The following is a 15258-nucleotide window of genomic DNA, read 5'->3' on the forward strand; positions in this document are numbered from 1 at the left end:
AGTGTGTCTGTGATCGTCTTCTAGATGGAAAGAACCTGGAGTGCACTCGTATGGACCTTGTCAGGAGGCAGGAGTCTCCTGTAGCTACAAGTTGTGCAGGGTTTTGTTCCAGCCCAGTAGGTCTGTCTCATGTGCACTGTGTCGGTGTATTAAAGGTTTACAGTATTCTTCGCCTGACCTGTTGATTGGCAAAGGCATTTTATTTGATATATTCAACACAACACTTCATTCCATACTTGATTTATTATGTATTGGCATTTAGAAGAAAAAACCTTGCTAGACTGTTAGCTTTAAGGGCCACACACAGTCAGTCAGATGTACAGTAGCTAAGTGAATAAAGCTCCCTTGTGGCTATGTTGTGGCTGGAAGAGAGCGAGAGAGAGAGAGAGAGCGTGGTAGAGCGAGAGAGAGAGAGCGAGAGAGAGAGAGAGAGCGTGGTAGAGCGAGAGAGAGAGAGAGAGAGAGAGAGAGAGAGAGAGAGAGAGAGAGAGAGAGAGAGAGAGAGCGTGGTAGAGCGAGAGAGAGAGCGAGAGAGAGAGAGCGAGAGAGAGAGAGAGAGCGTGGTAGAGCGAGAGAGAGAGAGAGAGAGCGAGAGAGAGAGAGAGAGCGTGGTAGAGCGAGAGAGAGAGAGAGAGAGAGCGTGGTAGAGCGAGAGAGAGAGGGATAGCGAGAAACAGCAAAATAAAAAGTTTGTAAGAGAGAGAGAGAGAGAGAAATCTTCCAGAAAACATATGCCACCCGGTAACTTCCTTTCTTCTACCTAACCCCCCCCCCCCCGTGTCACAGATGTTGGGATAAAAGCCCAGCTCTTCATAGAACCAGATCCATTATGCATATTCCTTAATCTTGTTAGCCATCACATGCCAGGACTTCTGATGCGGGGGCAGCGCTATGCCTGCGCTAATCAGACTAATATCACAAGCTAGTGATACACATACACCCCCCCTCTCTCTCTCACACACACACACACACACACACACACACACACACACACACACGTCCCAATAGAACACAACCTATTGTACACTCAGGATCAAGAGATCCTTCTGGTTTCGTCCCAAACAGACACACACAACTCCACAATAAATGACTGTCTGATTGCTTGCCTAACACGTCACACACACACACACACACACACACACACACACACACACACACACACACACACACACACACACACACACACACACACACACACACACACGATGGGTCTGCCCTGCCCTACCCTGTCCTCTGCCAACACAATGGAGGCATCTGGAGAGGGCCAAGACCTGGGTGCCAGCTCTGTGAGATTGAGAAGGGGGGGTTGTGTGTGTGTGCCTATGTGTGTGTGTAGGTTAAAATCCTAGTGGGGGGGGGGGGGGGATTCACACGGTGGGCCGGCTGCCCGGTTCCGCCCTGTCTGGATCCCCCCCCCCCCGTCCCCCGTCCCCCCGTCTCACCTCCCCCTGCATCTCCCTGACCATCCCCACTATGGCTGGTCCTAGGTGTGGTGCGGCCCAGCCCAGTATTGGGTCACGACAGTGTGTGTGTGTGTCTGTGTGTGTGTGTGTGTGTGTGTGTGGTGGGGTGGTCATCAATGCACCTTTGATCAAAAGGGGCTCCAGCCGGAGTGCTGACAGGCACTTTCAATGGGCTATTGTTAGCGGGGGCTATCGACAGGGCCGTATGGATTGTTCTGCACTCTGTCACTCTCCTCCCTCCATCCATCCCTCCCTCGCTCTCTGCCCCCCTCTCTCTACCACCCCATGTTGCGCGTAGACGGCACTTTTTAAAGGTCACGTTTGCTTCCCCTCCCATCTCTCACTCTGCCTCCCCTCCCTCTCTCACTCTGCCTCTCCTCCCATCTCTCACTCTGCCTCTCCTCTCCTCCCATCTCTCACTCTGCCTCTCCTCCCATCTCTCACTCTGCCTCTCCTCCCATCTCTCACTCTGCCTCTCCTCCCATTTCTCACTCTGCCTCTCCTCCCATCTCTCACTCTGACTCTCCTCCCATCTCTCACTCTGCCTCTCCTCCCATCTCTCACTGCCTCTCCTCCCATCTCTCACTCTGCCTCTCCTCCCGTCTTTCACTCTGCCTCTCCTCCCATCTCTCACTCTGCCTCCCCTCCCTCTCTCACTCTGCCTCTCCTCCCATCTCTCACTCTGCCACTCCTTCCATCTCTCACTCTGCCTCTCCTCCCGTCTCTCACTCTGCCTCTCCTGCCGTCTCTCACTCTGCCTCTCCTCCCATCTCTCACTCTGCCTCTCCTCTCCTCCCATCTCTCACTCTGCCTCTCCTCCCATCTCTCACTCTGCCTCTCCTCCCATCTCTCACTCTGCCTCTCCTCCCATCTCTCACTCTGCCTCTCCTCCCATCTCTCACTCTGCCTCTCCTCCCGTCTCTCACTCTGCCTCTCCTGCCGTCTCTCACTCTGCCTCTCCTCCCATCTCTCACTCTGCCTCTCCTCTCCTCCCATCTCTCACTCTGCCTCTCCTCCCATCTCTCACTCTGCCTCTCCTGCCGTCTCTCACTCTGCCTCTCCTCCCATCTCTCACTCTGCCTCTCCTCTCCTCCCATCTCTCACTCTGCCTCTCCTCCCATCTCTCACTCTGCCTCTCCTCCCATCTCTCACTCTGCCTCTCCTCCCATCTCTCACTCTGCCTCTCCTCTCCTCCCATCTCTCACTCTGCCTCTCCTCCCTCTCTCACTCTGCCTCTCCTCCCATCTCTCACTCTGCCTCTCCTCCCATCTCTCACTCTGCCTCTCCTCCCATCTCTCACTCTGCTTCTCCTCTCCTCCCATCTCTCACTCTGCCTCTCCTCTCCTCCCATCTCTCACTCTGCCTCTCCTCCCATCTCTCACTCTGCCTCTCCTCCCGTATCCGACGACGGCTTTCTTTTGCTCAGTACTCCGTTTCGCCACATCCCTCACCTCTTTCTCACCCCTTCACTTTCTCGTTGCCCCATTCTCCTTCCCCTAGAGGGCTTTTACACGCAGGTCCTACAGAGTCCCCCAGTCCCAACACGACACACCAGTCGATCATTACGTAGGACTTCTTGTCGGGTCTTGGGGACCAGCTATGATGCCACAGCAGACGGGTGCCTGGTCTTGTTTTAGTTCACTTCCAGACTGAAATAAAAGGGACTTCAGGGCGTGTATTGCAGCGGCTCAGGGTAGGAGTGCTGATCTAGGATCAGGTATTATTTCCTTATGATCTAAAAGGCAACTGGTCCTATCAGTCCTTTGGGAATACGGGCCCAGATCTTAGTTGCTTTTAGCTGACTGTCTGATTTGGGAGAGATTTGGAGTTTGCGCTTAGTTCATTAAGAGAGTATGTGTGTGTGTGTGTGTGTGTGTGGGGGGGGGGGGGGGCTCTCCGTACTGGTCCTGATAAATTGCATTAGTGGGCCGGACCATATCGATGGCAGATCTGCAATCAAATCACAGCCTGCAGGGATCTCTTTGTGGAGGGGGGAGAGACAGAGAGAATGGAAGAGAGAGAGAGGGAGGGAGGGAGAGAGGGAAAGAGAGAGGGAGAGAGAGCGGGAAAGAGAGAGAGGGAGAGAAAGAGAGAGAGAAAGAGAAAGAGAGAGAGAAAGAGAGGGAGGGAAAGAGAGGGATGGGGACAGGGAAAGAGGGAGTGGTGGAAGGAAAGAGAGAGAGAGAGAGGGAGGGTCAGGGAGAGAAAAAGAGATAGAGATTGAAATAACAAGATGGACAAACTTACTCTGTGAGACTCGCACGAGTTCAGCAACACTGAAGACCCCCGATGTGACGAAGCTGTCCTGGAAGCCAAGATGTCCTAAAAGCGCGAGAGAGAGAGAGATAGAAAAGCACAAGGTGATGCTATTGCCAACAGAGGGATCGGAAACATGAAAGAGGAGGTACAAGGGAAGAGGTACAGGATTCCCCACGTTTCTTTTCAAACACACACCACAACATTCTCTCCTGTTACGCAACACATACACACGCACAAACCCGCCCACCCATGTCCCGGTGGGAAAGAGAGGCCGTGTGGGGGAGGAGGGTGTGTTTAGGGTAACCCAGAGGGCAGGGCACATCTGGGGCCTCTGTCCCCATGGGTGTGTGTTTGCCTCTCCCAACACTACAGCAGGGGGCTCCAGGAGGGCCCCTAATCAAACTACTGGAGCATGTCTTGAGTTGGTACTAAACAAATTTGAGTGTCGAACTAAATCCCATCTCCGCCCATCTTTCCAAGACTTTTTCCAAAACTTTGGACATGCTTTCCTACACTCCCCCCCCCCCCCCCCCCCCCACCCCCACAACTCATCTTCATTGCCCAAGACTGTGTCCCAGACAGCACCCAATAGCATTATAGCACACTGCGTTGGACCAGGGGCCCATAGTACTCAAACGTAGTACACTATTAAGGGCATTAGGTACACCCACCCCCATACAGGGAGTGTTGGCGGAGAGACTGGTGACACTCTGGTCAGTGGCTGAGGAGACCTGCAGCATGTGGACCACTAGATTCATACATAAAGAAGGCATCTGACAGAGAGAGTAGAGGGTGGACGGGGGTAGAGGCAGAGAGATAGATATTGAGAGGCAGGGAGAGAGGTAGACAGAAAGAGAGCCTCTTGCGTGAGAGAGCGATAATATATACGGCTCATTGCGAGCCAAACTGCTGACATTAGCTGAAAGTCTGTAGACCCACAGAGCACTCCCGCGCAGACGCCCCTGAGACTGAACGGGGGGGGGGGGACAGAGAGGGAAAGAGAAGGAGTGGGATTGAGAAAGAGATGAGAGAGGAATAAACAGGACAAGAGGAAAGGAGAACGAAGGAGAGAAATGGTGTGCTGGAGAAGCAGTGCGAATGGGAACGAGGGGGAACGAGGGGGAACGAGGGGGAACGTGAGAAACAAGAGAAAGAAGGAAAATGAGAATGTGAAAATTCAGAGACAGACAGAGAGAGACGGAAAGTGTGTGTCGGAGAATTGAGAAAGAGCAGGAGGGAGAGGAAGTTTGAAAAAGAGTGTGTGCGCGCACGTGTGCTAAGCGTTAAGTTAAATAGTGTGTGTACAGTATATACGTGTGTGTCCCCGTGTGTGTCCATAGGCAAGTTAAATTGTGTACGTACACTATATATATACACGTGTGTGTGTGTGTGTGTTTCCATGCAGCTTTACATACTTGTGAAACAACAATTACACAAAGCGTGTGTGTGTTCGAGCATGTCTGTCTGCCTGTCCGTCTGTGCAGAGAGCATAACACAGCCCCACTGTGGGATTGTAGGACACAGCGGCATAGCATAGCCACAGCGCACTAGCCTGAGCTGCCGGTACAGGGAGCAGGAAGGTATATATATATACGCACTCCGCAGCCCGGGTTCAACAAGGCCATTTCCATGAGTGAGCGCCTCGTATAGGGAGACAGGGGGGGAGGAGGAGGAGGGGGCAGGGCTTCTATATCTCAACAAGGATAATCACTCCCAGCTGTGTCCACTGAGACAGAGAGAGAGGGGGGGGGGGGGGCTGAGAAAGAGAGTTAGAGAGAGGGCAGAAGAGGGAGAAGGGGGAAAAGAGAGGGAGAAATAAGAGAAAGAGAGGAGGGTAGGACGAGCCAGAGGTTCGGCTTTCATAAGAGCTGGGAGAGCTAACCTCCCCTCCGACTGGCGAGAGAGACCAAAAAAACTCAGCTCAACAGCGTGGGAGGGAGGAAAAAAGGTTGAGGCCCAAGTTCAACTGAGTTAGGGGAGAGAAAACGTGTCCCTAACAAACACTGACAAGTCAGAGAGAACTTTTGACATATCAACAAGTGCTTTTCTGTTGCTAAAATGTGTGTGTGTGTGTGTATTGTTGCTAAAACGTGTGTACATTGTTTCCAAAACGTGTGTGGGTATTGTTGCTAAAACGTGTGTGTGAGTTGTTTCAAAAATGTGTGTGTGTGTTTGTATTGTTGCTAAAACGTGTTTGTGAGTTGTTTCTAAAACATGTGTGTGTGTTGCTGCTAAAACGTGTGTGTGTGTATTGTTTCTAAATCGTGTGTGTGTGTATTGTTGCTAAAACGTGTGTGTGTGTTGCTGCTAAAACGTGTACGTTGTTGCTAAAACGTGTGTGTGTGTGTATTGTTGCTAAAACGTGTGTTTGTGGCTGCTAAAACGTGTGTGTGTGTTGCTGCTAAAACGTGTGTGTGTGTGTGTGTATTGTTTCTAAAACGTGTGTGTGTTGTTACTAAAACGCGTGTGTGTGTGTTGCTGCTAAAACGTGTGTGTGTGTGTATTGTTTCTAAAACGTGTGTGTGTGTTGCTGCTAAAACGTGTGTGTGTGTGTGTGTATTGTTTCTAAAACGTGTGTGTGTGTGTGTTGCTGCTAAAACGTGTGTGTGTATTGTTTCTAAAACGTGTGTGTGTGTTGCTGCTAAAACGTGTGTGTGTGTGTATTGTTTCTAAAACGTGTGTGTGTGTGTTGCTGCTAAAACGTGTGTGTGTATTGTTTCTAAAACATGTGTATGTGTTGCTGCTAAAACGTGTGTGTGTGTATTGTTTCTAAAATGTGTGTGTGTGTGTTGCTGCTAAAACGTGTGTGTGTGTGTATTGTTTCTAAAATGTGTGTGTGTGTATTGTTTCTAAAATGTGTGTGTGTGTGTGTGTGTATTGTTTCTAAAACGTGTGTGTGTGTATTGTTTCTAAAACGTGTGTGTGTGTGTATTGTTTCTAAAACGTGTGTGTGTGTGTATTGTTTCATATGTGTGCAGCAGTAGAGGGTGTAAAGGCGAGGATATCCTCTGGTCTTATCTCATGGCCTGTGGATTGTACAACAAGCCTCTTGTCCTCGAAAGACACCAGTCAAGCTTTGTCTAACAGCACGTAGCACCCGGACCCACGGGTCAAGGTTAACCAGGAAAGGCCACACACACACACACACACACACACACACACACACACACACACACTTTCTCAGTCACACACTTGCGCAGACACACAAACATTTGCAAACACATATTTGAACACACACACACACACACACTTTCCCCTCACAGTCACACAGTGTGTTTTCCTGTGCTCACGACAGAGGCGGGGGGGGGAGCGAGACGAGGTAACGTCGCGTCAGAGCGCTGGGTGAGGAGGTGGGTGAGGAGGGGAAGAGGGGAGAGGTAGTGAAGTGTGTGTGGAGTCAGCATTGTTGAAACCACAGCCTCTGTATTCTAACCGCCAGGGTCAAGTGCAGGATATGTCTAAGTTAGTTGGCCAAAGCTGACGGTATAGTTACTTTGCCTATGCAGAGCCTAGTACATCGACTGAAACTGGAGCGATGCAGAGCAACAGCCATTCAGCGTTTACTTTTAGGAGGCACCCTGTGGCATTTTCTATGTCACACTAGTGTTGGGTGGAATTGATCTACCGAGTGTAGGTGGTAGGGGCTAGGTGTGTGTGTGTGGGGGGGGGGGGGGGACTGTGTGACAAGGTTTAGTGTTTATTCTAGATGGGTTGGGCAAGGTGGTTGGTCTCTGGGAGAGAAATAAACTGTAGGTTAGGTTGAGACATAGTGTGTGCTGTAGGTTAGGTTGAGACATAGTGTGAGCTGTAGGTTAGGTTGAGACATAGTGTGAGCTGTAGGTTAGGTTGGGACATAGTGTGAGCTGTAGGTTAGGTTGAGACATAGTGTGAGCTGTATGTTAGGTTGAGACATAGTGTGAGCTGTAGGTTAGGTTGAGACATAGTGTGAGCTGTAGGTTAGGTTGAGACAGTATGAGCTGTAGGTTAGGTTGAGACATAGTGTAAGCTGTAGGTTAGGTTGAGACATAGTGTGAGCTGTAGGTTAGGTTGGGACATAGTGTGTGCTGTAGGTTAGGTTGAGACATAGTGTGAGCTGTAGGTTAGGTTGAGACATAGTGTGAGCTGTAGGTTAGGTTGAGACATAGTGTGAGCTGTAGGTTAGGTTGAGACATAGTGTGAGCTGTAGGTTAGGTTGAGACATAGTGTGAGCTGTATGTTAGGTTGAGACATAGTGTGAGCTGTATGTTAGGTTGAGATATAGTGTGAGCTGTATGTTAGGTTGAGACATAGTGTGAGCTGTATGTTAGGTTGAGACATAGTGTGAGCTGTATGTTAGGTTGAGACATAGTGTGAGCTTTAGGTTAGGTTGAGACATAGTGTGAACTGTTTGTTAGGTTGAGACATAGTGTGAACTGTTTGTTAGGTTGAGACTGTGTGTGAGCTGTATGTTAGGTTGAGACATAGTGTGAGCTGTATGTTAGGTTGAGACATAGTGTGAGCTGTATGTTAGGTTGAGACAGTATGAGCTGTAGGTTAGGTTGAGACATAGTGTAAGCTGTAGGTTAGGTTGAGACATAGTGTGAGCTGTAGGTTAGGTTGGGACATAGTGTGTGCTGTAGGTTAGCATAGTGTGAGCTGTAGGTTAGGTTGAGACATAGTGTGAGCTGTAGGTTAGGTTGAGACATAGTGTGAGCTGTAGGTTAGGTTGAGACATAGTGTGAGCTGTAGGTTAGGTTGAGACATAGTGTGAGCTGTATGTTAGGTTGAGACATAGTGTGAGCTGTATGTTAGGTTGAGACATCAACTATTATCTGGTACATGATTGAGCGGTTGAGATGACCTGTCTGTTAGGCTGAGGTGACGTTTAGGAAGTGTGTGTGTGTGTGTGTGTGTGTGCGTGGGAGGGATTATTCCCTCTGCTGAGTACCCACACATGCACAACTCATCTCGACCCGGCGCTACAGCCAGCCAGCAGATGGACTTTGGCTCCCTCCCAAAAAAAGAAAACATTAAATCAAATAAATAAAACTAAAATATCACACAGGCATTATGGGAGGTGATGTTGGATATCCGCAAGAGAGGCACATGCAAGATGGAGCGACCTTCAGTTCATCCACAGGGGAGGGAGAGAGAGAGAGAGAGAGAGAGAGAGAGAGAGAGAGAGCGAGCAGATGAGCGGATGACATCAGCTACATATGGGCCAGGGGGTGAGAGGAGGAGGGGAGGTGAGAGGGAGAGGAGGAGAGAGGGAGGGGGGGGGGGGAATAAACAAGCTCCTCATCTGTCTGTCTGTGTTAATTGCTATAAAAAGTCCCAAACACAAACACAGGGCGGGACGGTGTCACGCGCAAATAGGTCCCTCTCCCTATACTAAGTACCACTCCCAGCTATCTGGGGAGTGGGAAAGACATTTGTTATAAGGCAACGGGGTGTTGGCAGGGACAATCTTAAGATATGGTTATAAAAACAACACTAGACACTTATGAGAGAGATGGTTGACACCCCCCCCTCCCCAAACACACACTCTCCTCATGGCTAGGTAATGGCCTCCTGTCTCCCCCTTGGCTTTAAGGTGCTAGATGTTCACACGGGGTGTGAGCGTGTTGTAAATCGCCAGGTCCGAGCAGCCCAGGAGAAGAGAGCTGGCTGGGCCACAACCACACTGCTTAGCGAAGGCAAAACACATGTCCGTGTGTGTGTGTCTGTGTGATTTCGGCGCGGGAGGGGGGGGTGAAAAAATAAATCAACTCTTTCTCCCCGACAGCGTCCAGACAATTTTTGGCACGGATAATTGAAAAAATCCAACTGGCAGAAAGTACTGTAGTTTAAAATCGTACAGGAAGGTTAAGGGAATGTGAATAGAAGTGTACTTATGTGGAAAGGACCTTCCCATTTGAGACTTAAAATAAGAAAAATGTCCCATTACCCGATTGCACCTTTCAGTCATTGTTTTGTCAATAAATAAATAGTAAGACTTCCTTCCTCCCTTCAAGTGAACACTGCTCTGACGTGATTGGATACCGTTGATCAAAGCAAGGACTCTACACGCCACACGGCTTTGCGCAATCCAGTCGTGTTGAGATCAGTGATCACTTCAAGGAGGGAAGTATTTTCAAAGCATTGGCTCGGCAGGCACTGGTTGGTGGTGTAATTTTACAGACGGGCAGGAGTAGGAATAAAGACAGGTGAACACACACACACACACACACACACACACACACACACACACACACACACACACACACACACACACACACACACACACACACACACACACACACACACACACACACACACACACCTGTGTACTGGTTATTTTAGCAGCACGATTGCAGAAAAAGCACTTAATAAATCAAATGTGCTATGATAGTACTAGTATACTACAGTAGTACTACAGTAGTTCTATAGTAGAGTATGATGTTGTCATTAGACTCTTACCGTTCTCAGGCTGGTCCTTGATGTCAGACTCACTCTGCTGGTTGGGACTGTCTGACTGGCCATCTAGAGAGAGAGAGAGAAGAGAGAGAGAGAGAGAGAGAGAGAGAGAGAGAGAGAGAGAGAGAGAGAGAGAGAGAGAAGAGAGAGAGAGAGATACTGTAAGGGACTGGAGCAAAGGGTCTCACTACGTAACTTTCATAAAAGCCAAGATGGTACATTTTTCATCGACAAGGAGATGTCATGGATGTACACAAGGTAAGACAAGACTGCGAAACACGCAGAGTCCATAAAAAGATGCGGATAGGGTAAGATTCTTTGGTCGCAATACTCAATGCCTTTTGTCACCATAGTCCTGTAACTGTGCATGTGAGTGCGGACGGGGGATTGCCTACAGTCAGAGGGTTAACCCAACCCGCCGGGTGTGTTCTGTGTGAGTGTGTGTGAATGAGTGTGCTCAGGTGAAACCCTAGCCCCCTAGCTCTGCGATCGATGCGGGTGTCTGTCCCCCCCCGGCCTACGCATCGACTGCACACTGGCACAGCCTGAGCCACACTGTAGGAGACTGCAACCGTAGCTATAGACAGACTGACTGACTGACAGGCCATGGGCTAAAGCTACTGTAGACTACTGGCTCGTCTGGTCTAGTGTGGTGGGTCGATGCCCCTCCTCCTCGGTGACATTGACTCTGCCTTCGTCTCATCGTACTCTACTGTGCTGTCCTGCCTGTGTCAGCGTCTTCACTGTCCTGACAGTGCACTACGCTGTCTGTGGGTGTTGTGTGGAAAGGTGTGGTGGCGTGGGGTGTCGGAGTGTTTTTCTGGGGCTTAGACTGACATGTTTTCAGATGTGGTGTCGGTCAGAGGTGGGGAAGGAGTTGAGGAATTTGTGGTTGGGGAAAGGAAAGGGGGAATAAGGCTTCTGGAGAGAATGCCCAGTGCGAGGATGTCACACTGTTGGCAAACACTCACTTATGGAAATTGGTCTGGCTGGAGAAACACTAAGAAGCCGATGCCTGCCGCAACAACTCCATCCATGGCTCATAAAACAGGGAAAACCCATACATTTTACGGGCAATTCTTCTGCCCCCGGCGCAAGAACGTCTAACAGCGTCGTTAGCGGTGACAGCGACGGTGAGGGAAGTGACGAGTAAAAAGAGCCGTTCTTGGTGCCGAAGAAGTCCGCTCCTTATGTTTCCCTTTTAATGTTTATTTTTTATTTTTTTACTGCTGCCAAAAATGGCAGAGGAACATAACCTCTGGATGATTTAGCTGCTGCTGGGTTGTATCGATCCGACGGGCTGCAGATAAAATTGTTGGGAGTGGGAGAAATATTACCCATCTCCACTCTGGGAGTCGGGACTGAAGAGAGCCAAGCAGAGAGACAGAGAGCTATGACTCAAGGCCTGCTAGGCTGATAGGACGACGTGCCTGGTATTGCTGCTACACATAGGCTGGGAGGCTGATTCACTGAAACTAGTTTGCTTGTGTTCTACTGAAATAGGTACAAGATGTTTGCCAGAGTAGTGAAATAGTTGCAAGAGGAGGTACTTATCTTAACAAGGCTGAGATAAAATCGAACCAGGACCATGGTTTTTTGGCATAGAGTTTCATTTTCTCTCTCCCCTCCCAAAATGTTTTTCTGCTCTGTTGCTGGCGAGAGAAATCAGGCTGAGTGCGTTTTACACCAAATGTTTATCTCTAAAAACAAAGATTTTTCAGAGGCAAGTGTTACCAGACAAGCTGATTGACCCCTTTGATCTGTCGGGGGGAGAGTGTAAAAGGTCCATTTCCGAGGCAACCAATGACGCGGGGGAAACAAAAAAAACGTTCCGAACATACGTGACTGGAACGTCAAGAGGGGTGACGGGCAACGAAAGGCGGCAAAAACGGCGGAGGGAGGACAGAAAGTCAAAAGTGTTGCTTGAAATACTAAAACAAAACAAAAAAAGGAGAAAGGTTTTTGGCTGGTGGTTTCCCTCCACTCGCAAGACAAAGTAAACAATTTAGAGGGAACTTGTTTGCATTCTGCTCAGCGTTTGTGGTCTGCATCAACAGCTTAAAACAAAGGCAATCTGGAGGCCCGCGGAACAAAACGTCCCCCCAGCAACCGAACAGAGGCGGCTGAAAGAGGGGTGGGGTGGGGGTGGTTCGCCGGGGGCATGAGGCTAGTGGCTGGGTGCTGCTGGGTGTGGGTGGGGGAGGCACTTTCACACAGTCCACAGCCCCCCCACCCTAGTCTACCCCGGCGCTCTCACGCGCCTTTCCCCCTCGCTAATTAAATATGCAAATGAGGCGTGAGACCCAGACTGTGTCTCACATCTGCATTTACCCCCTGTTGAGGGCCCTCAGAGCTGGGAGAAAGGGGGGGGCGAAAAATCTGGCCGATTAAAACAAAACAACAAAAAAAAACACACTAAACAACAAACAACGAACCCTTCCCCCCCCCCCCCCACAAACAAGACCTATTCACACAGCCTCTATACAAGTCGCTCTTTATCTTTCTCTCCCTCCGTCTGAAGGGAAGGAAGAGAGGACTAGAGCCAGGGGCCGTGTCTGGTATAGGGCTCTGACCACCTCCCACCCTTCACTACTACGTCTAAGAGCCCTGAAGGGGTGGGCACTTGATGGGGGGGACCGGTGGGGTACAGAAAGTAAAGAAAGCCAAAAGACCCCCCCCTCCCCACGCACCTCCTTCCAGTCCAGACAGAGGATGCACTACAGCCACCATAGATCAACGGCTGGATAAGAGACCGTTCATTATGGTTACGCCGTTATGAATATGCACTGTCATGGAATTTATCACCCCTCACTGGAGGCATTAATACATTGCAGGATTAGTGTCACAGCTCCTTCTACGGCGGGCCAATAACTTTCATACGACTAATTAACGGTCCGAGCTGTGTGAGGCTGTATTTTCACCATAGCAACCAACATTTTTTTACAACGGAGTCATGAGAGAGAGAGAGAGAGAGAGAGAGAGAGAGAGAGAGAGAGAGAGAGAGAGAGAGAGAGAGAGAGAGAGAGAGAGAGAGAGAGAGAGAGAGAGAGAGAGAGAGAGAGAGAGAGAGAGAGAGAGAGAGAGAGAGAGAGAGAGAGAGAGAGAGAGAGAGAGAGAGAGAGAGAGAGAGAGAGAGAGAGAGAGAGAGAGGAAAGCCTGGGTCGTGTTCATTAGTGCACACCGTAGCAAAATGTTTTGTAACAGAAAACAAGCATTTCTGATTGGACACTCGCAGGTTGTCCATCCGTGTTTCAGTCCGTTTGCTACCTAATGAATACGACCTAGGGTCTAACTGTGGCTGCATACCGTTGGTCCTCTGTATGGTCTTTAACACGACCTGGCTAGACCAGTAACACTCTTAACCACCGAGCTGGTAAACTTTTACGAGCAGGCCCTCGTCTATTAAACGGACCAATGGGAGAGAGCAGATTACAGTAGAGTACGGTATACTACTACTAGAGTGGGAGTATATAGTGGTGTCTCGGGCCTGGAAGAGAGATGAGGAGAGCTGGGGGAATGTGCGTGTGTGTGTGTGTGTGTATGGAATGTCTTGATGGCTGGTAGTTGAATTAGTGAACGAGTTGACACACTAATTAGATCGTTAGGGGACGGCCTTGCGGCTGCATGTGTGCTGACTGCTCTACTGGTGCAGCTCTTTGCCTCAGACACACACATTCCCAGATCATCCCTCTGTCTCGTCCCTCCCTCTCCTATCTCTCTCTGCTTCACTCTAGTCTCTTTCTGTCTGCGCTCTCCCCGTCTTCTCCCAGATTTGTCTCTTTCCCTCGCTCCTTCGGCCTCTGTGTACCCTCTCTTTTTCCTCCCTCCATCCCACAGTTCTCTCCCTCTCTTCAGTCTCCCCCTCGTTCGCACGCAGTCTACAGTGTCTCTTTCTTACCTTCACCCCCCCCCCCCTCTCTCCCCCTCTGAGCCTCGACTGAGAGGGGAACACCGCCTGGCCCGCTCAGCCCGCCCCAGCGGCCACTTCATTATGCATGCGCCAAACCCTCTGTACCTCTCCCGGGTCCCTCTCCCTCCCGCCGGCCCGCTTTCCCACCAAGTGCTCGTGCTGTAATCCAATTGTGTGTTAAAACCCTGCTTTCTAAAGGCCCTTTTGCACACTGAGCCCAGGAACACGCATGCCAATAAAAGAGGAGGCAGAAACTTCATTTAGAAATACAAACGGCCTTTTCTGTCCGCCATCAATGGAAGGTGAAGCCACAGGGATTTGGCTTATTGTTTTCACAAGTATCGTCTCCTCTCGTCTCCCTCCCGAGCTTTTTTCGTTTTTTTTTTTTTCTCCAACCCCTCTCGCCGAGTTGAGCGTCCAGCCCGGGCTTTGTTGAACGATTGTGGCGGATTCGCCAAAACCTTCTGATTTAATTTGGCATTCCTGTAAGCCTCTCGTCCTCCATCCCTCCCTCCTCTCTCCATCACCCTGACACCCTCCCTTCCTCGGAGTGAAATGGTACATGACCGGAGAGCCATTCCAGAACAATCCACCACCGGGACACTTGATGTGGGTTTTGTTATATCAACTGTAACACTGTTCCCAATCAACATGGAGATTAGTCGTGGGAAGTTTCAAGTAGCTACAGTACGTGAAAAAAAACGTAAGCGGCCATTTTCAATCGTCTCTCTGAAATCGGTCCCTGTAGGGTTAAACCTGAAGGCACGCTGAGGTCCTTTCAGTGCACGGTGTCAGCACACAGGCGCTACTCATATCTAGCCTGCGCCAGGGCAAAGTAGAAAAAGGAGAGAGCATATAGGGAGAGCCTGCCCGGGTGAGTTTGTTTCTGTCTGCGTTCCCTGTGTCCAGTGTTTGGCTAACCTCGACCTTCATCCAGGCTCCCTTACGTCACTCCATATTTAATAAGCTCGGTGTTTACATAGAACCCTTCTGCTTCTCATCTACGGCACAGCCTCAATCCCACTCCTGTGCATGTGTGCGATTGCTAGCGTGTGTTTGATTGTACTGAATGTGTTATGTGTGTACATGTGTTGCGTTCTGCTGGCGAGTGTGCGCACGTTATTTTTTGGGGGGCTGAGGAAGAGGGGACAAACGAGTGTAAAGTTACGGTGGCTGTGTTTACAGATCCCG

General features: G+C 49.9%; 1 protein-coding gene across 18 annotated transcripts in view; it reads right to left on the minus strand.

Moving 5' to 3' along the window:
- Positions 1 to 15258, minus strand: part of LOC139409017 (nuclear factor I/A) — a 178128-nt gene that overhangs the window by 45052 nt on the left and 117818 nt on the right. For all 18 annotated transcript variants that reach the window (XM_071153649.1, XM_071153651.1, XM_071153648.1 and 15 more), the window contains exons 3-4: positions 10161 to 10223; positions 3711 to 3785 (exon numbers count right to left, since the gene is read on the minus strand). In XM_071153649.1, coding sequence (XP_071009750.1) covers positions 3711 to 3785; positions 10161 to 10223 — 138 coding nt within the window. The remainder of the gene's footprint in view (positions 1 to 3710; positions 3786 to 10160; positions 10224 to 15258) is intronic.

Source organism: Oncorhynchus clarkii, chromosome 5 (assembly GCF_045791955.1).
Source record: "Oncorhynchus clarkii lewisi isolate Uvic-CL-2024 chromosome 5, UVic_Ocla_1.0, whole genome shotgun sequence".
Lineage (NCBI taxonomy): Eukaryota > Metazoa > Chordata > Actinopteri > Salmoniformes > Salmonidae > Oncorhynchus > Oncorhynchus clarkii.